The following is a 22,002-nucleotide window of genomic DNA, read 5'->3' on the forward strand; positions in this document are numbered from 1 at the left end:
TCTAAAAGTTTCAGCCTTCTATCTTGAATAGGAATAGATAAAATCACATAAACTTTAAAATCTAGGAATCGATCTAGCACCCTAAATAACAGACAGATGGACAAAACAATGTATAGATTAGATGGACATATGTCTTAGGAACCTTTACTAAAAAATTCAGCTGTCTATCTTGAATAGGAGCCGAGAAAACCACATTTCCCCCATAGCATTACGGACGGACTGACGGACAGACAAATTTAATTATAGAGTAGCTTCGCTACTAAAATATATTTAGTTTTCTTTTGTTGGAAGGTTAATTACTTTTATATGATTTTAGCAAATATTTAACAATCATATTTTATGCGTCTGTCAGAGTAGTAGTATGCAGTAATGCACTATGCTAACGCCTTCATTATGAAGGCTTAATGACCGCCTTAAAAATTCTGAAGTAAAAAAACAGGGCTTGGCAACCGCAGACTAAGCAATGTGTTAGTAGGATGGGCCCTAGCCTATAGAGCGGGGGTAACACCACGAGATTTTATGTAAATAATTTTATGGTCAAACGCCTTTCAAGCAACAAATCCTTTGATTGCACAATCTTTGTCTTGAAGACCTAATTGTTCATGGTAATGAGTTGAAAAATCTATTTCCTCTTAATTTTCTTCTTTTCTCGTATTTATAAAATAAATTTGCATTTGTAACAAACATACAAGCAGTTTTCTGTAGCTACAGCTGCCTGAAAATCGTGTGGTTGCCAAGCCCTGAAAAAAAACTGAAGAATAATGAAAAGTAATTTTTTTTTCTAAGTTTACCATAAGCATTCCAGGAAAGTGCATTTTCTAACTTCTTTGAAATTCTATAATCCTGACCTAAACTAATTCATAACTAGGATGACAACATTCATAAAAGCGTCACCCATTAAATAAGAGTCTTTATAAAACTGTCAAATGTTTTTTTATTGATATATGCATGTATAATAAGACCTTCTGATAGTTCCTACTCAATCCAAATTATATCCTACTTTTACAGGAATCCTGGTGCATTGCTTGAAGTCAAAAGAACGATTCTAGCATTCCTAACGAAACAAACGAAGAATCAACTAAATATATAAAAACTTCGCTATAAAAACAACCCACAAATAGTACATGCATAAAATAAAGTTTAGTTATGCACAAGAAAAACATTCTGTAACTTAAATTTTTTATTAAATAAAGAAAGGATTTACATATTTTAATACATCCAAACCAAATAAAAAGATCCTTTTTACAAACCAAAATCTAAACTTGCTTGAATTAAGTTGTTAAATGTTTTTAAAAAACGAAACAAGGATGACCACATCAATAAGTATTCCAGTTTTTAAAAAAATCACGTTTTCATTTAACGTTTCTGACTGACTTATGAATAAAAATTTTATTAAACGGTTAAAGTAAACAATGATTTTGAAAAAAATTGCTAGATGCATATTGGTGGGCCTAATGGGCAAATATTAAATGCTGATGTCGAAATTTAAAAGTTGTATGCATGCATAATTTGGCGCCGTTTTTAGCTTCATATCTACACTAGATTTTTAAGCAACGCAGCTACTCTATACTTGGATCATTCATTTCAAGGTACAGTATTTAGATATTGCCTACAATCTATGCTTTAGCATTAATCCATTTATAAATAGGGTCATTGTCATGACAAATTGTATTGCTGGTCTGTATCTTATTTGGTATCTGGTCCGGCCCATTGCAGCCGTGTTTTATAACAGCCTTCAACATTTAACTTTGAAATATAACACACTGCAATCAAGCTAAAATGTGTAGCCCAGTCGCATTATAGAATCTCGTATAATTGTCGAACTATGACGTCAGAAAAAATTAACAACTAACCAATGAGAAGCCAGTATTCACTGTAATTGACCAATGGTAAAATATATAGCGGTCTCTCATTGGTTAATTGTTAATTTTTTCCTGACGTCATAGTTCGACATTTTTACGAGATTCCGCATTATAGTTTTGGAATATTGAAAACAGCCGCCAAAAATTGCAGTTTCTCTTGTCTGGAAGCAGCAAGCTGACCATTTCAATGTGCGGGCCGATTTGTTGGGCGGCCTACCGAGCCTTGCGGCTGGATAACTGCAAGCCCTGATTCATTTAATACCTATATTTGTGACAACTTTTGTTTTATAAATTCTTCCAATTTTTAACAACTACAAAAACCCTGCCCCTCTCGGAGAGCCTCGAACCCGCATCATACGGATAAGGTAACCGACATTCTATAAATGAGCTATGACAGAGACCAATTATCAGTGGTGAAAAAAGACAAGATAGACAAAAACATCATTCTTATAGTATAATTTAAAATTTTACTCTCTTTCATGTCTGTCATTGTAGCTCAGGGGTAGAGATGAGGTTCCAGTTCAGGTCAGATGGTTCAAATCTACCCTTAACACTAATTATCATTTTCACTCTCTGAGATAATAATTAAATATTTTGTAAAAGTAAAAAAATATTTTTAAACATTTACCTTATACTAACAGTCACTTAAAATATCAAAAAGCTATTACATGCCAAAGTATATAAGATTAAAAAAATATTGTTTCAGTGGTGAGTCTTGAACCACCCACCTTGAAACTTTACATCTCAAACCTGACGCTTTAACCAAAAGAGCTAATTCAGCATGAGACTATTACTAATATTTTACAGCCTTAGTTTACATGCCAAAGTAAAAAAGATTGAAAAAAATAATGTTTCAGTGGTGAGTCTTGAACCACCCACCTTGAAACTTGACATCTCAAACCTGACGTCTTAACCAACAGAGCTAAATCAGCATGAGACTTCCTATAGTTTTACAGCCTTAATAAACATTCCAAAGTATGTAAGATTGAAAGAAAAATAATGTTTCAGTGGTGAGTCTGGAACCATCCACCTTGAAACTTGACATCTCAAACCTGACGCCTTTACCAAAAGAGCTAAATTATCATGAGATAATTATTATGTTTTACAGCCTTAGTTCACATGCCAAAGTAAATAAGATTGAAAAAAATAATGTTTCAGTGGTGAGTCTGGAACCATCCACCTTGAAACTTGACATCTCAAACCTGACGCCTTTACCAAAAGAGCTAAATTATCATGAGATAATTATTATGTTTTAAAGCCTTAATTTACATGCACAAGTAAATAAGATTGAAAAAAATAATGTTTCAGTGGTGAGTCTTGAACTACCCACCTTGAAACTTGACATCTCAAACCTGACGCCTTAATCAAAAGAGCTAAATCAGTATGAGACAATTATTATAGTTTTACAGCCTTAATTTACATGCCAAAGTAAATAAGATTGAAAAAAATAATGTTTCAGTGGTGAGTCTTGAACCACCCACCTTGAAACTTGACATCTCAAACCTGACAATTTAACCAAAAGAGCTAAATCAGCATGAGACAATTACAATAGTTTTACAGCCTTAGTAAACATTCCAACGTATATAAGATTGAAAGAAAAATAATGTTTCAGTGGTGAGTCTGGAACCATCCACCTTGAAACTTGACATCTCAAACCTGACACCTTTACCAAAAGAGCTAAATTATCATGAGATAATTATTATTGTTTTACAGCCTTAGTTTACATGCCAAAGTAAATAAGAATGAAAAAAATAATGTTTCAGTGGTGAGTCTTGAACCACCCACCTTGAAACTTGACATCTCAAACCTGACGCCTTAACCAAAAGAGCTAAATCAGTATGAGACAATTATTATAGTTTTACAGCCTTAATTTACATTCCAAAGTAAATAAGATTGAAAAAAAATAATGTTTCAGTGGTGAGTCTTGAACCACCCACCTTGAAACTTGACATCTCAAACCTGACGTCTTAACCAAAAGAGCTAAATCAGCAGGAGACAATTACTATTGTTTTACAGCCTTAGTAAACATTCCAACGTATATAAGATTGAAAGAAAAATAATGTTTCAGTGGTGAGTCTTGAACTACCCACCTTGAAACTTGACATCTCAAACCTGACGCCTTAACCAAAAGAGCTAAATCAGTATGAGACAATATTTTAGTTTTACAGCCTTAATTTACATGCCAAAGTATATAAGATTTTTAAAAAAATAATGTTTTAGTGGTGAGTCTTGAACAACCCACCTTGAAACTTGACATCTTCAATCTGACACCTTAATCAAAAGAGCTGATTCAGCAAAAGACAATTACTATTGTTTTACAGCCTTAGTTTATGTACAAAAATAAATAAGATTTAAAAAAAATAATGTTTCAGTGGTGAGTCTTGAACCACCCACCTTGAAACTTGACATCTCAAACCTGACGTCTTAACCAAAAGAGCTAAATCACTTGAGACAATCACTGATGTTTTACAGCCTTAGTTTAAATGCCAAAGTATATAAAATTGAAAGAAAAATAATGTTTCAGTGGTGAGTCTTGAACCACCCACCTTGAAACTTGACATCTCAAACCTGACGCCTTAATCAAAAGAGCCATATAAGCATTGGATAAAAATTATAGTTTTACAGCCTTAATTTCCATGCCAAAGTATATAAGATTGAAAAAAAATTTTCAGTGGTGAGTCTTGAACCACTCATCTTGAAACTTAACATCTCAAACCTGACGCCTTAACCAAATGAGCCACATCAGCATTGGATAAAAATAACAATTTTACAGCCTTAGTTTACATGCTAAAGTATATAAAATTGAAAAATATTGTTTCAGAAAATATTGTTGACAGAGAGAGAGAGAGAGAAAGAGACAGAGACAGAGAGGGGGAGAGAAAGAGAGACAGAGAAAAGTACATAGATTTCATGACAAAGGAAAGATAAAAAAAAATAACGCATCATTCTTTTTATAAAAACCCACCCCTGTGTATGTTACAACATGTTGTGATGAACACAACATGTTTTCAAAAACATATTCAATGTCGTCTTTTTCAAAAAAAATCTAAAGAGAGTGAATTTGTGAAATAAAATGTATGAATTAAAATGTCAGTTTGTAAAGGTTATTAGATTAATTTTGAATTGGTTATTAAACTATGCCAATACAAGGTGGGTTTTTAGTAAAAGAATGCCACGAAAGGATTTTATAGAAATATAGAGCGTATTTTATATTGTAAATCCATAAAAAGTAAATAAATCATTGAATAAACCTAGCCAATAGCGAGATAGTTATATCGAGCCAACTCTAGTATAATATACGAAAAACTAGTGTAAGAAAAGGAATATTTTGATAGCAAAAAATAGCGAAAATAATTGTCTCTAATTCTTTTGTAATAATTTCTTCTATGCCTGTAGATAAATATATTTGGTATTCGGATTTAAAAATGTAAAAAAAGCTTCAACCCACCATTTTATAAATACAAGACCTGAAAACATTTGATAAATTTTGACTTTTTATCAGAATTCAGAACAATGTCTTATTGTGGTGGTTCGAATCCCGGAAGAATATATTTGTTTAATAATCCGCATCAGTAAAGTTTACATCCCATGAAATGAAACTTTAAGTACACAATTCTATTACAAGAGAAAAATATTTCCTTTCCTAATTCTCTATCTATTCTACATATCCTTAACTCTCTATTTTCTCTCCTAATTTATCTCCATCCCTCCTCTCTCCTTCCTTAACTCACTTTATCTCTCTTATAAGTATGTACAATACATATTTAAATTGTCCCTCCTTTGAATCAATAAACTTATAGATAAAGTCAAGTATTTCAATATGCGCGTTTAACAGGCAAAATAATGACAAAAATTGTAAAGCAAATTTTATTGACATATCAAGAAAAACTAGAATGACGTATGGCGATCAAGATATATAACAGATGCTCATTAGTCAAGATAGTTTTGAAAAGAAATTCAGATACCCAAAGAAAAATCATAGCTCCCCCGAGGCATTAAAAATTGACAATATGTGTTGTAGAATAAATACTTATTAGTTTAAAGGAATCTTTAGATACAATTTATTTATTGTAATATATTGAATTGGTGATTATTACAGCTGTCATGAAAATCTTTTTTCACACACAAAACTTTTATATGAAAGCTTTGTCATGAATAAAGCATGGTACCATTGTCCTTGTTTTTTCCCCTGGGTAATCCCCTCATAGGAGTTATGTGACATGGACTTTTTGAACAAGAATATTCTAAACATTCATGTTTTTTATTTGTAATTTTTGTGGCTAGATTTGTTTTTATAATTTTGTTTTTTAAAAGTACATTAGGGGATTTAAGGTTAGCCATTGTTGTTTTTATTCAGGATTATATAAGATTACTGCCCCTTACAAAACCCATTTAAACTAATAATAACATAACTCCTAATAATAACATAAACCTACTCAAATCTTTTTAAAAAATTCCATAGATTATTTGCCTAGCAATTTAATTCTTTTTTTTAAATGGATCTACAAGGAAAAATTTATTTCTCTAATAAATATGCAATAGCAATAATAAAATAAGAATTGTCACTTTGTTTAGACATTATTTAAATAAGATGATATTTGCACTTTTTGTTTAAAGATATAACCTTTTAGTTTAAAAGATAAGAGTAATTTGTAAACAACCTTAAAAGATATGCCACATCATTTTGTGTATTGGAGTTTAACTAAACACATGAAGCATTGTTATATTCCATTGGCAATTTTATTCTGCCATGTTGTTCTGTTTGGCACAGTTCAATCTAAACTATGTGCTGATCAAGTAAAAGAAGCTACATGGAACTTTCTGGAGGAAAGAGATGTAGAAAAATCTGGGGTTGACTCACCAGAAACCTGTTTCCAACTCTGTGAAGAAGATCCATTGTGTAAAGGCTACACATGGAGAACTGATGATATTAAAAGTTGGTGCTACATGTTCAAGCAGTTGGATAATATTCATGCTTGCTCTGGATGCCACAGTGGGACATTTCCAGAAGTTGTAAATGGTGCTTGTTCTGAAGGATTTGAGGATATCATACATGAAGCAAGTACTGAATCAGCAGAGAAGTGTGCAGATCTTTGTTACTGGCAAGCTGGTTGTCATGCTTATACATGGTATGACAAATCAACTCAATTTCCCAACTTTTGTTTTATGTATAGCTCCTGTAATAATGAAATCCCCTGCACAGGATGTGTTTCTGAAAACTTGAACTGTATCCAAGCACCAGAATGTTATCAGTACAACATTCTTGATGAGTCTAACAGAAATATTATGGTTGAAATTTCTGAAGACAGTGATTGGGGATTTGCTGATGCTTTAAAATTGATATACACCAGTCCTCGTTGGCATGATAATGGGTACTACAGAATAATGGAACCTGCTGGACATGTTATTCCAACAAGATTTCCTGGAAGATATCACTGTGGAACAGCTAACCCTGGTTGGATTAATGACAAAGATGGAGTTCTGGATAATTTACAAGTTGGACAAAAAGAGGAAGTAGAATTATCCTTTTGTACTTCTCCTGATGATGAATGCTATTCTCATTTTGATATTACAGTGACAAGATGTCCAGGTGATTACTATGTATATCAGTTGTGGGATTTGGCTAACAAGGGACATGCAAGATATTGTGCAGCAATGTATCCTGGTTATCCAAAAGAAACCTGAGCTTCATTACGTTAATTCTATAATATCTTTGATAAGTTATTGTTGGTGGTAAATAAAATGTTTAAAAAATATTATTTCATTGATTAAATTATTCAATTATTACTGTTTAAGAAATACATACTTTAAATAATTAACCCTTTACAGTCGGGCCCCTAGCCGCACCTTAATCGGTCGGGGGGGGGGGGCGTTCAACGCCCCCCCTCATTATCTCAGTTCCTATTAGAGCTAGAGGGCTAAATTTTTTTGTGCAAGTCCCCTAATTGATGATGAGTTTCCGACCTTTTATAAGTCTAAGTCAATTTTTGCTTCCTTCACCCTTTTATTTAACAACCTTTGTTTTTAGGTCTTTTTTTACTTAAAAATTTCAAATGGCTGTAATTTTTTTATTTTTGAAGCTAGAAGAACAATTTTTTTCCAGAAAATGTTTATCTTTATGTAAATTTTACATTAGAAATATCAAAATATAAATTTCAGCGGCCGCAGCTGTACTTGGCAGCTGCCAGCCGCCGCAGTCGGCGGTCGGCGGGAAAACGGCGGCGGATCTTCATGAAATTTTAATACGTTATGTAGACATGTCAGATAAGCTTAAGTTAAAAATTTGAAGTCTCTAAGTCAAAAATTGCGGCCATAGGAGCCTTTTAAAGATTTCTGGAGACCTGGAGGATCAGGACCTGCAGGATCATACCTGGAACCTGAAAGTGACTTGAACACCTGTATTTCATATAAGGATGTACTACTAGAGGATTTTTTAGTATTTTGGTATGATAAAATGCTTTGTTTTAGTCAAAAAAATATTTTTGCTCTTTACCTGGATGACCCTGCCAGGTTTGCTGGCATCCTGTGCCCGCCAGGATGGAGATATTCAAAAAATTCCAACTCTCAGTTATGTGTCATACCCATACTTAAAAAGTCAAGCAGTTTGGGCTCTATACCTTTCACACTCAGAAAATGAGATAGAAAAAACCGGATGGGGGGGGGCGTTCAACGCCCCCCCCCCCCCGACCGTTAAGGGTTAAAGGAGATAAAAAATTTGTAGAAGCACAGTTATCATATTACTTTGGCATGTTCGTTTGTTTATTTCTGCCTTAGACATAGTTCAAATATTTTTGTAAAAATGTTCTAAAATGAGATATAAAATTATAAACTTTAATATGATCCATTAATAATTAAATTTATAGATTTCATATGATAATACTACTATTCATTATTTTTTTTATTTTATAATTGACATTTTTTAACCTAGATGTCCAAAGCCACAAATGTTCCAAATAGTAATCTTTCCAAAAAAAAATCATGCAGCCTCTGAATTTTAGTGTTTAAAATTCCGGGCCTTGCCTTCCCTTCTTATAATCCCCAAACTCTGAGCGCGAGGTAAGCTGACCCAAAGTCCAAAGCATGTCACAATAGATTTCAGGGTTATATATTATCATAAAAATTATATGATTTAAAAAAAATATATTTCCAATTGAATCTTTAAAAAATATTGCCCTTAAAAATCAAGTTTCAATAAATTGGATTTTAGAAATTTAATGAGAAAGGAGGAAACAAAGTAAAATGGGGAGGTGACACAACAACAATGGTAATAAAGGGAGTGGTAATGCATACAAAAAAAGGGAATGACCCCAAGCTGGGAACATTTTTCAAGGGGAAAGAAAGGAAAAGAAGGAATATTAAGTGAAGTTTGGGAAATAATGGAAAGAAAGGAAAGTATAATAGATGGTGGGGATGAGACAATGGAAAAGGGAGCCGTGATGTCAGAGGGGGAGGTGAAATAATCCAAAATTTCTAAGATTTTCAGCACTTTGTGGTCAACAGAATAAGTGGCGACACACGGGTCAAATATACACAGGTACAACTTATAATATTTACTTCCAGGATTAACATGGGAATTTTAATATCATAGTAATTTTACATAAGTTATAACTAATAACATTTAGTTTCATTAGGTAGATTATCAACAACAACAAAAAAACAATTTAGAAGCAATTGATTTTTATTGATATTGATCTACACATTTTTATGTAATCTAACTTAGGTGTCACTATTTTAACAATAAGTATCTCAATCTATCTTGTAGGTTTATGTTTAATTAGATACGTATAACTAAATGTTAAGAAAATTGTAAATCTATATAGAAAATCTTTTTAAATTTTGAGAGAAAAAAACGTGAATATGTGAATTATAAAGATGTAAAATCAAATTTAAAACATATTAAATCTTGAAGAGGTTATTAAATTATGATAATGTGAAAAATGTGGCCATTTGCATGGGACAGAAACAAAAACAGAAATTAAAATGCAAATTTTAAAACAGACACAAGATGTGAAAGTAGATAAATTTTATGAGGATTTAAATGTTATTTTAGAGGTTTTGCAAGCTAATATATAAATTTGAGCTGTAACATTATTCTAGGGTAGATTTGTGTGGCAAATTTTGAACTCAGCAAAATATTTTTTTCAGAAAGATTTAACCTAGATTAACTTGTTTTTCACATTATTTTATTATTCAAATTTATGTAGTAAGACTTTTGTTTTCTTGGGAAAGGAAGATGACTATTTGTGTAGCATACCTACATTATAACTATGGTATGTTTGTACGTCTGTCTGTCTGTCATTATGTATTTAGTTTTAGAAAAAATATGTTATTTTAGACTAATCTAAATATAATAGATGTTTTTCTTACTATAGAGTAGATTTTTTTGTCTGGATCTCATAAATTATTGGTCCGAATAGGTTATACTTTTTAGGGAAGCTCTTGGGACAGTTTTAGGCTATTATTCTATCCCCGCCCTTTCGTAGAGGATAGGGACGAAGCAACTAGTCCTATCATATAAAGCTTAAGCTTAAGATTTCAATAACATATAAACTGATTGCGTTCTTTAAAATAACAGTATGGTTTTAGGCTATTTAAGCACAAAACAACATTGTCTGAGATATGCTTTTCCTGTGCTTCTTATGAACCTCATCACTTGGAAAGTGTGCATTTCAAAAGTGTTCTGTCATTGTCTAGTCCTAAAATTTGGCAATTTACCCCGATCTGAAAGTGGACTTCACAAAAAAATGTTTTATTGCTTAAGTCAGGCTAAGTAAGGGTTAAAGAGTTCCGAAGGAATAAATTTTCCCTGCATTTTCCCTATTTTTAACGGTTAAAATGCTAGGGGTGGGGTCTTGAGGTCAACTCATCGGTTTATAAGATTATACCCTTTACTTTGTATGTACGTAAGTACTCTATACAACAAAGTTCATATACTTTAGAAAATAGGCGGTTAATCTAGTGCACGTTTCTGTACAGTACATTTTTTCGTACATATTGGTTTTTCTCAAGTTCTGAGTATGTTTTTTTACTTGAATCTTATTTATTATCCTTGTATCTTAAATTTTAGTACATTTTCGGTTTGCTAGGTTTATGTCATCTCTTTAGAATGATTAATTGTTATCTTTTTGACTCTTATGTACTGTACATTACAAAAAAACCTTTTATACTACTTCTATAGATAATATAGAAATATTTTATTATTTTTTACCCCAAAAATAGGATGATTAAAAACTGCCATTTTGTGGAGGGTACAAAGGCTTTTCTTTGGTTGAAATATATCTCTTTGCTTAATATTCATTTTAAATACTATTGAAAATTTACTAATAAGTTTTGCTTTCCTTTCGTTAAAAAAAAATACGGAAATGTTTGCTAATTGATGTTGCTAAACTAAAGTAAATGTTTGTTTTCTCCTCGGCCACAAATTTGCACATGCAGAATCACATTTATGGCGCCTTGTAACAGACAAATATTAATTTTATGCAATTTTCCTTTAAAAATAAAATTTTACAGTTTGAAGGAGGGAGGGATTTTGAAGATATCTCGTAATTTAGTTGTAGAGGAATCCCTCAAACAGAATCCCTCAAAAGGCTTTGTTGATTCTTAATTTTCTATTTTTCAGGGGGTTTGGGTGGACCTGGGTAAACGGCATTTGTACGACATTATTTAAATTCACATACGTAATACCATTTTTATGGGCATTCATATCTGGATTTGTTATTCTATCTTATGTTTTGATTTTTTTTCTTTCTTAATTTTAATAATGAATTAAAAGGATGATCTTGTTTCTTGTAAATGATTGATCTTGGGGGCAACAATTACTAGCTGTGCCCAGACATTAAACATAATTTTTCAAATTCTTTCTTTTGATGTTAGATCTTGTGTGTGTTTTAAATGTGTGATATGGGGGTGCTGGGTAATATAAGAGGTGTGCTGGGTATGTAGAAATAAGAAAGGGACAACTAGGGGAGAAATAGATTGTTTTGTGTCACATAGAGGGACAACAGTACTGCCAGGGAACGAAATTTAAGAAAGAAAGCTACTACTGCATAGATCTATGCCATTTTAAAATATCCTCAAAATGGGCTAAATATAAAAAGAAATATTATGAACCTAAATATACATCTTGATTTCTTTATTATAAAACAGTTTAGAATGACATTCTTTTTTTCTATTCCTAACAACTGTGTAAACATTTATAAAGGCAAATCAAATTTATTTCTGTTTTTACACTTTGCTAAATTAAAAAATATGCATCAAGATTTGTAAAATTGCAATATAAATCTATCTTTCATTTTTATAAAAGACAATTTAAATTTTTTTCTTAGTTGAAATAACATCTTTTGTGAGCGGTAGTTTGACCAAAACAAAACATTTGACGAGCAGTAAAATTTTTTTTTTAACTTAATTTATTGATTAATTAAGTGTAAAAAATACTTTAACATTTAGTTTTTGGAGCATTGTTTTAAATTTGATTGTCTAATTTTATAAAGATTGTGTATCAAGCAAGCTTATGTAGCTTTCCGGTCAAATAGTAACATGTCACATTACGCCACATACTTACACTTACACATACACACACACACACACATACACTATACTACTATACAGGATGGGTTATCTAAATTGTATCCAAACTTAAAAATTGAAAGGCATTTTTTATTCAACAATTTATTATGGATTTTAATATTACATTTCATTTCATCAAAAATCTAAGCTATTGGATGATGACTTAGCCTTTTTAATCAATTTTTAAAGTAAGAGATTTTTTTTACCCTGTATATTTTATTTCGTAGGGAAATTCTGTAAGAAAAGGGATATAAATGCACTGCTATTCTATTCTACATGAAAAACGAAAAGATTTATTTCAAGTCTTAAACTGATAAAAAAAAGAATTTGGCGAAGAGATATTTATTAGCCCATTTTTTCAAAGAATACCTCTGATATGTCCATTTGAAAAAAAATACTGTTTTCCTAGCTTTTTAAACGGACCTATAAACAAAGGTTTCAAAATAAAGCTTTGATAGGAGCAAGATATTACCTTCAAAATCTTGTTTTATAAAAGTAGGAAACGACACAAAAAATTCTAGTCCTTACTATAACAGAGGCTAAGATACCTCCTGGGATGTCAAGGTTTGGAAAGGCTTTCGAGGTTTTTGGGTTAGGTTTTAATCTAAAATGTTTTGAATGATGAATATAAAAGCTAGGCTTGTTTTGTCTATAGTCACAAAAATTTATACTTTTTTTCAATATAGGGCAAGGATAAAAAGTTTTTTGCTTCGTTGAAATGAAACAAAGAAGTTTTGAAAACATAATAATAGCCAAACAAATGTATTTTCTTGTTCACCCCTTTTTGTTTGAAAACAAATTTGAATTTAATTAAGTAGTGATATGTTTATGTTACAAACATTCAACTGGAAAAACATGTTCAAAAAACAATATTTAAGAATGCTTTTTTTTGCTTTTTGAATTTAACCTAGAAAAGATACCTTTCAAACCATAAATTCATAATTTTGATAAAATTGCTTTATTTTAGATAGAAGATGGACGCCATCAGAAAGAAGATGCAGAGCCTTAAGGCCGAGACCGACGGTCTCTATGCCACCATCGGCAGGTTCGAGGACTCCACCAAGGAGTACAACCGTATGGCCGACCAGGCCGACTGTGATATCCGTGACTACGGCAAGAAAGTGCAGCAGCTTGAGATCGGTTTCGACGAGACCAACGACAAGCTGCTGAAGGCCACAGAGTCCCTGGAAGAGAAGGAGAAGCACTTCAAGGAGGTTGAGGCCGATGTTGCTGCCCTGTCCAGAAGAATCATGCTGATGGAGGAGGAGGCCAAGAAGTCCGAGCAGAACCTGGCCGACACCGTCACCAAGCTCGCCCTGTCCTCCAAGGAAGCTGACCAGGTAATTACGTATAAATTGTTGAGTAGCTTCACCCTTTTTTTCGTTTGTTCAAAAATATACTGTAGAAAAAAAAACAAGTTTAAGTTCTTTATACTAAATTTAGAGGTTTAACGTTGAAGATCACTTCTTCTCTTTAAAAGTCCTATACTTTTCTCTGTGAAAGTTCGAAATTATATTAAAAGGTATACTAAAATAATCATTATAGTCTAAATAAATTTTAAGAATCTAAAATTAAAGACCCATCTAACCCGCACATATCTATGATTGTAGGTCCTGAAGAAGGTGAAGGTGTTCGAGTCCAAGTGCATGAACAACGAGGTCACCATTGAGGAGTATGACAAAAATCTGCGCGCCACCACCAAGATGGCCTCCGACAACGAGCAGAAGCTGGATGAGTTGACCAGAAAGTTGGGCGTCCAGGAGGATGAGCTGAAGCGTGCCATTGAGCGCGCCGAGATGGCCGAGTCCAAGCTGAAGAACATTGAGGAGGAGCTCCAGACCGTCGGTGGGTATCATTATGTTCAGGGAGGGAGGGGACATTGGGCTGTTTATTAAACTGGCACCCAAAGTTTTACATTACTTGGGACAAAAAGTTTAGGTACTTATAGTGAAATTATATGGGTTAGTTTAAAACTAATAGTGTCTAAACAATCAATAGTTTTAATCTACAGATGGTGTAAAATTGTTATTTCTTTTTACTAACTTAATGTCCTTATTTTATCTATTATTTCATTTGTCCTTATTTTTATTTTGCAATTGAGATGTCTATTGACGCCCTTATTAGGCGGGACCTTACCCCTATAGGATACTAATCCTTAGAGCATTACTTAACCTAACCTAACTTGTATAGGTGAGAACATGAAGCAGCTTGAGAAGTCAGCCGAGAAGGCCGTTGAGAGAGAGGAGAAGCTGAAGGACAAAATTCTCCAGATCCAGCAGAAGTACAAGGCCGCTGAGGGCAGGTACGTTGCCATTTATCGTTATTTATCTATCTATTTATATGAATCTTCATAATGGTTGAGAAATAGGAAACTTGGTAAATACTTTCTACCATTCTGCCATTTTACTTCTTATTATCAATTTTAAACTTGGAGAACCCATAATATTTTAATTAAAAACTCAAATTATAACAAAATAAGTATAATAAGTTTTTTAAAAATGTAGTGAATGAAATTAAGAATTTCTGTTTTGTGCATAATACTTAAAAAAAAATAATATATGCACAAAGCTGTAGCTAAGTATCCTGCTTGAAGTTTAGCCAGCTCAGGCATGAACAATGAACATAATCCTGTAGGATCGGCCTTCCCAGCCACCAAGTGCATAGTTTCAAGAAAAAAAGTCTTGACAATCTCCACGAATATACAGTGCAATCCAGGGAGGGAGTGGACAATGGTAGACAATTAATTTTCATCCAAAACTATAAGATTACCAAGCTTACCATAACGTTTGAGGGAAAGATTTTTTTGTTGTCTAATGTCTTATCCCTGTATCCCTGAGTGCAGATTATGTTTCTGTACTTGAAGTGTAAACTGCCCTGTTTGTCCATCTGTCTCACATTTTTTACTTTTTCACAATTTTTCTTTTTCAAAGCTTTGTAAAGGAAACGAAATTTTCTATGCACAAATTAATTTGGGTGTATTTTTTTGTCAAGGGGAATTAGAAACAATGCATTTTTTCTGTATTTTTATTTACCTATTTGTTTAAAGATTTAGAAAAAAGGTTAGGGGTAACTAGGTTACATTTATGAAGGATTTAGGTATTTTTATATTAAGATATGTTTAAAAACAAATATTGTAAACATTTATGCCTATACAATTTAATCTTAAGACAGCTTTACAAATAAATTTTGGATATAAATTGTTAGCTTAGAAAGTGTCAGCCTAAATAAACATTTCTTTTTTTTCTGGAATTCAATTTATAGACTGTACAATCACCTAAATTGAGATTCTTGAAATTCAAACAATTTTTCCTTTGTTTCGAGTCTCAAGGTTTTTTATAATCTTTTAGATTAAGACATAAAATTACTGAGAAATAGAAATATCTAATAAATTTCTCTTATCCTAAACCACGAAATAAAATAAATATTTTGAATGACTTTTAAGATTTTAAACATTTAAATTCAAGACTGAAGAAATGCTTGGCTATGACTTAAGAATGAATTTAACAGATTTTTTAGATAAGATTTAAAAACTTAAAGAATGCATTGAATGCTTATTTTCCAAAAACTCGCATTCTTTTGAAGGCCTTGAAGTATTGTTGAAAATGAAGGAAAAATAAATAAATCAGTGAAATAAGTTACTAAATGTAATTCTTCTCCAAATAGTCCAAAACCTGCAATAAACAATATGTAAAGTTCTTTAAAGAAAACAAAACACTTTTTTATTCTATTATATACAGTGGTAATTCTGTAGTATAAGATTCCAATTAACTATTCATTCTATTGAGTTCTCCATTTCAGGAAACCTTTACACAGGTTCTTGATTGGTTTTAGGCTATTTTTTAGATTAAAGAATTGTTTTATGTGTTTTTTCTATGCCCTTTTCTATTCCTTCGACTACAGCGCCCAAGGATACTAGGGGCGCTCCCGCTAGTAAGGTGATAAAATACAAACACGTATCATTACAATTTCTATAATAATTTCAAGGGAGTTATAATTTTGAATTTCCTGACTCATTAAGACATATTCCTATACAGTTTACTCATTAAATCTGGATCTATAAACAATAGCTGATTGGGTCAATCTAATCAGTGTAATGGGCAGGTCAGGACACACACACATACACATTACACACACACACATATACACACACACCTATCTATAGCCATAAGGAATCTTGAAATATTCCAACAATTTGAGTGTATATATATGTGTCCTAATTATCCAGTCCAATGGCTACCTTTCTCCTTTCCCTATTTACTTCAAATTATTTTAATTACCTCCCCCCCCCCCCCCTCCTCATATATCCCCTGTCCTATTGTATTTACCTCTGCTGGCAAGATTTGAATCCAGAATAGCTAGAAGGCCAAATTCTTTCACTGTCCTTAATATAAATTTAACCTATCTAATTTCAGATTTAGGTCTTTAGATAGTTTTAGGTTATTTTTCTTCCCCCAAGATGTTAGGGGCGCAGCCGCTAGTGTTAGAACATTGGATTTAAACGCTATGAAATGCTTTAAATGACTTTTAGCCAGATCCATTATTCTTTAAAACTTTGCACAAGCAGGCAAAGTTGCAAGCATTCTCTTTTTTCAAAAAAAATCTGGGTATTTTTAACTTGAGGAAAGGAATGGGCGTTAAACTAATTTTTTTCCCAGATATTTTTTTTGTAAAGGATATTCACGCTTTTCAAGTGTTACCTGTGTTTCATATTTAAGGAATAGATCTTAAAATTATGTACATTCCCAAAGATACATAGAAAATTATAAAATATTGGTTGAAAAATATGAACACGGCTGTTTGAAACAATCTATACAGATTTTATAAAGTACCCAAAATTTTTAAGCCAGCGAATGAGAGAAACTTTAGATACCAGAACCAACAATGTCCCCTTTCTCAATAGATCTATTTATCTAAATCTATTTCTCTATTCCAGATTTGAGTACGGAGAGATGAACATCACCAAGTTGAACCAGAGAATCGACGACATTGAGGACGAGATCTACAGAGAGAAGCTGAAGATCAAAAAGTGTGCTGATGACCTCGGAGAGACCTTCGATGACATGCTTGCCAACTACTAAGCACTTAAGGTATTATTACTGAATGGCAGTTTCCCTCAAAATGACTAGTCAAGCACAAAATCCATTCCCCCTTATTTTGAGATAAATTAAGAATAAATGAGGGTATATGAGGGTTTTTTTCAGGTATATGTTTTACCTGAGACTAAATTAAGCTAGGTCATTTTAAGTACAAGGTTGCCCCGTATGGTTAGGGACTCTGCAGGGGATTAGTATAGGTAAAAAACCCACTTTATTTCCAATTGGTTTTTAAAATTGAGAGAGTGGGTGCTTAAAAGACATTTTGTGTTACAATTCGCAGGCCAATGGAAGATAAATTAATCATAAATCTACCTTTTTATTTATACGTTGTGTAGCCTTAAAAATTGGGGGAGGGAGGAATAAGTTTTTTTTTGGCTTGAAAGAAAATTCTTTTTGTAACCTAAGTAGTTTTGCATTCATGTTGAAATTGAATTTTAGAATTTAAGAAAGGGAAGCTTAATTTGTCTTGTTAATTGACATACATGAAAAATAGAATTAGGGAGAGCAAAGTAAAATAATATTTTTGTAACAAGGACGTTTTTACCCATGCGTAGCATTAAAACTATACAAATAAAGAAAAGAAAAGTAAATTAATGTTTTGTCCACTGCCAATTTAGTTTAACAATTTATATTTTAATTTTTAAACCGCTTACAGGGTTAGGAAATTGGCCCCGCAGGGTTAAAGCCCCCCACAGGGGCTAGAAATAGGAGAAAAGCTACTGTGAAAAAAACTAAGAATCGCCCCTTAAGGAGCGTTGCCACCAAAGGGACTATACCCGAAATTATTACTTATGCTGGTTTTAATGACCATCAAAAGCGTGGTTATAATTTAGTTATAGAAAAGCTTTACTTCTAACAATAGATGTATTTATGGATTCATTGAAAGAAGCACAAAAGAACCATCTGTTATTATTTAACATAGTTGGGTATGATGTAATATTTCCGCGCTATTTCACCCCAAAACAGCTCAAAATTTACTTTCCTTCTTTTCAATGTTTCACAATATATTTGGAGGGGGATATTTTATCTTCAAAACTTTTTCATTTCCTTTTCAGCTGCTATTCAAAATAAAAATATATATACATTTTTAGCCATCATAAAATATATTTTGTTTTTCAGACTTTTTTATCTTATGAAAAAGATTTTCATTAGAAATGTCCCCCTTGCAGTAAATAACTTTTAAATCAAAATCATATTTTCAAGAATTCTATTTTTAACAATTCCTTCTCAGTTAAGTCTTTGAACATGATCAAAAAATCTCTTTTGGCCAAATTTTTTTGGTAATAAAGCAAGAAAAGTGTCATACAAAAGTAATCAAAAGTTTATCTATTTTTCTACATATATTACTTAGATTTTTCTTTAAATGCAATATTCAAATATGTATTTCTGATATATTTTTAAAGACTTTTTAGGGATTTATTAGATTGTAAATTTCACCCATAAAGTATATCCAAAAATATATATTTTTTTTTGAATAGGACAGAAAGTTTTTAAATTGAATATTTTCTTCCCCCCCATCCAATAAATGCAATTACACAAAAAGTATTGAATTTCTACAAGCGGCTACTTCCCTTACAATCCACTAATTTTCTCTCTCTTTTTCAGACTACCTGTGCTGCTGTGGTGTGACTCAGCAACCACACACACACACTCACACACTCTACCACCAGCATCCGCCACGATGTCGTGTCACAAATATCAAAATTATTATCAATTCCGGTGTAAAACCGCGCCCTTAATTTGTCCCTCCGGCATGGCATGGCAGCCGCGCGTTCTATGAACGCGCGTACGTACATAACTCCTATCTGCGCGCGCCACAATCTTCTATCGCAACTCCCCGCCTTGGAAAAATCTATCTATTATACATTATTTATATAATAATCTACATTGTAAATCCACCCGCAAATTTAATTATTCTTCAAAATTTGCCGCCGGAATTTTTCTTCTTCTTTTTAGTTGTAAACTTGACAGTGTGATTTTTATATTTTCAATAATCTATAGAATAAAGAATGTATATTTTATTTTAGTATGCTTTTGTACATATATTATAAAAAAATTTACAATCTTAAAAATTGTGTTGACTAAATCCTTTGGTTATAATTGCACGCTGTCGGCGTGGCAGTCTTGAAAGGGTTCTTTCACCCTTTGAATTAAAACTGTCCAAATGTTTCACATTGATAGGACCATTCTCTTCAAAATTATTGTTATTTTTATTCTTTGGCGCTTCTTCAATTAAAATTCTTGTTTTATTGATGTTTCTTGGTGTTTTATCTTCAATGATTGGTGTAATATTATCTTGAATTCTAATACAAGTAGTTTCAATATGTTCTGATTCTTTTCTCTCTGTAACATCTAAAAACATTTAAACAAGATTACTTTTCATAAAAAATGATGCCTTTTTAAAATAAAATAGAGATAACTGCCTTGTAGATCATCTATGTGACACACAGAAAAGCTTTTTAGAGGCCATTGTTTTGGAGGTCCATAGGGCCCGAAAATGTATAATAAAAAATCAAACTTTAAAAAACTCGTCATTTTTGAAATACGTAGTTTTTTAAGATTTCTAAAAGATGTCAACCTGTTTGGAAAGGAAGAAAATAAGTAGATAGAGTCAATCATGATATTAATATTGCGTATTTAAATGCCTTCTAAAAAGCGGACTATTGGCTGGTTTTTTAAACATAAAACTTTTGGCTACGATGGAACAAAAATCTAAAGCACAGACGATCGGTTGCGATTGATCCAATATTTCTTAAATCCCAAAATAGAAAAAAATAAATAGTCACTTTTTAAGATGAGAAAGTAAACAAAAAAGTATTGAAGTGGCTTTTCTTATAGTAACATGATAATAGTATTAATGGTGCTTTCCTTTCAAGTTCCAGGCAAAATCAGGACCCACCTCCTTGATTTCAAAAAAATTTATAAATCAATGCCTATCCCCTTCATGGTGTCCTAATTCTGTGTTACCTTTACCTGAGGGGCCCTTACCCTGCAGACTACCCTGTACCTAATATAACCTAATCTAAACCCTCTTCCATCTATTTTTAATAAATTTATGAAGGAAACCGCCTTTAATACTAATCTGTTTAAGACTCCATGATACGCAAAAACACAATGAAAAGAAATTTGTGTGTTGTATGAAAAGAGATACAAAGATGTGAATTATGCTTTAAGTGAGTACGTGTTATAACAAGGATGTTAAAAATTCAAAAGAATTCATCATAGAATATCTACCAATTGTTTTTAGTTGGCTTTAGCTTTTAATAATACACGGCTTCTAATAATTTAATGACCCATTGACTCGCAACAGCAAATACGATTAGGTTCTCCTTTACAGTAAAGCTTTCAATATGTCTAAGGAAGTTTTGTAACTATTTTTGGGGAGGGTCCTCACTACTCCAATACAATCGGCTCTAGAATGACCCCCCCCCCCAAAAAAAAAAAATACTTTTCGTTTAATAGAAAAATGTCCCGGCCAGCCGTCCTGTAAGAATCCGTTATGAAATATGAATTTTTCTGAACCCCCCTTCACCACAACCTTCTCTCAATTTCACCTAGGGGCCTCTAGATGACACATTTGACCGCTTACCCTGCTACTTTAAATTTGCTCGCCCCCAATTAATTTCAGAACAAGTTCCTGGCGAGCAAGTGAGGCGATCCCAAAAAAATGTAAGAAATATATAACCCAGATATCATAAACAATATTAGCGCGGCTGACAAAGGACAAAACCTAATTGTATAAAAGCTTTGCTGCGCCGCTGTTTCAACTCCTGTTACCTGCTGTGACCAAATTCAAAGCATCCAATGACTTGACACTTCGCCATGCAGTTTCTTTTTCATCCCTCTCTTGATGACAATGGTTATGATTGTGGACAACTACTGGGAATGTTGATATGGTATCACACTCACTAGTATTATTATACAGGGTGAGTCATATGAATTGTCCAATAAAAAAACAATGAAGGTAAAAATGATCTAAGTACGATTTTAGAAAGCTTTAAAAATAAGGTTTCTTAATGTCGCAGAAAAGACTAAAAATGTGCGAATATTACAGTATATACTGAAGTCTAATATAGTTATAAGTATATATTAGTTATTGTGTAAAGTAGTAAGATTTTGCAATAGATTTCCGTAAAAGCAGGTCTGAATTTTGTGTACATTTCAGGGAAGCTTCATAGGCTTTATCTTACCTCCCCACCTTTCCCAGATTCTAAGTACGAATCATTAGATTGATCATATATTTTGTTTTAAAAATCTAATATTTAGACAATTTATATGACGCACCCTGTGGTGTTAGCATCATTGCGTAGAGTCATATTGTTGTTGAATCGGTTTAATTTCGCCTTTATAGTTAGATACATCATTGGTTTACTCTGTATAGGTTAAATAGATTATTGTTATGTTTAAAATCTGATATTATAAATCAATTAAGACACTTATATTGCAAGGAAAAAGACCCATTTATTTTTTGCCCTACC

General features: G+C 32.3%; 2 protein-coding genes across 2 annotated transcripts; one reads left to right on the plus strand and one right to left on the minus strand.

The window, feature by feature from the left end:
• Nucleotides 1-9,258: 9,258 nt before the first annotated feature.
• LOC145325017 (uncharacterized) lies at nucleotides 9,259-19,545 on the plus strand. Its single transcript, XM_080167808.1, has 6 exons — nucleotides 9,259-9,396; nucleotides 13,396-13,768; nucleotides 14,039-14,273; nucleotides 14,619-14,730; nucleotides 17,362-17,515; nucleotides 19,130-19,545. Exons 2-5 carry the CDS (start codon nucleotides 13,403-13,405, stop codon nucleotides 17,504-17,506), a joined length of 858 nt encoding a protein of 285 aa, XP_080023934.1. The 5' UTR covers nucleotides 9,259-9,396; nucleotides 13,396-13,402; the 3' UTR covers nucleotides 17,507-17,515; nucleotides 19,130-19,545.
• LOC145325018 (uncharacterized) lies at nucleotides 19,528-21,866 on the minus strand. The gene is made up of 3 exons (XM_080167809.1): nucleotides 21,809-21,866; nucleotides 21,302-21,432; nucleotides 19,528-19,876 (listed from the first exon to the last, which is right to left on the minus strand). Exons 1-3 carry the CDS (start codon nucleotides 21,838-21,840, stop codon nucleotides 19,590-19,592), a joined length of 450 nt encoding a protein of 149 aa, XP_080023935.1. The 5' UTR covers nucleotides 21,841-21,866; the 3' UTR covers nucleotides 19,528-19,589.
• Between the last annotated feature and the right edge of the window lie 136 nt (nucleotides 21,867-22,002).

The sequence above is a fragment of the Acartia tonsa genome, chromosome 7 (genome assembly GCF_053477335.1).
Source record: "Acartia tonsa isolate MP-2025a chromosome 7, ASM5347733v1, whole genome shotgun sequence".
Lineage (NCBI taxonomy): Eukaryota > Metazoa > Arthropoda > Copepoda > Calanoida > Acartiidae > Acartia > Acartia tonsa.

Bases quoted from the DNA above. Each gene is read 5' to 3' on its own strand.
- LOC145325017 (XM_080167808.1), top strand. From the start codon at position 13,403: ATGGACGCCATCAGAAAGAAGATGCAGAGCCTTAAGGCCGAGACCGAC. The intron at 14,274-14,618 runs GTGGGTATCATT...TAACTTGTATAG, and splicing joins GGAGGAGCTCCAGACCGTCG to GTGAGAACATGAAGCAGCTT. The intron at 14,731-17,361 runs GTACGTTGCCAT...TCTCTATTCCAG, and splicing joins TACAAGGCCGCTGAGGGCAG to ATTTGAGTACGGAGAGATGA.
- LOC145325018 (XM_080167809.1), bottom strand. From the start codon at position 21,840: ATGACTCTACGCAATGATGCTAACACCACAGG. The intron at 21,433-21,808 runs GTGCGTCATATA...TAATAATACTAG, and splicing joins AATGATGCTAACACCACAGG to TGAGTGTGATACCATATCAA. The intron at 19,877-21,301 runs GTAACAGGAGTT...AAATGTTTTTAG, and splicing joins TTTGAATTTGGTCACAGCAG to ATGTTACAGAGAGAAAAGAA.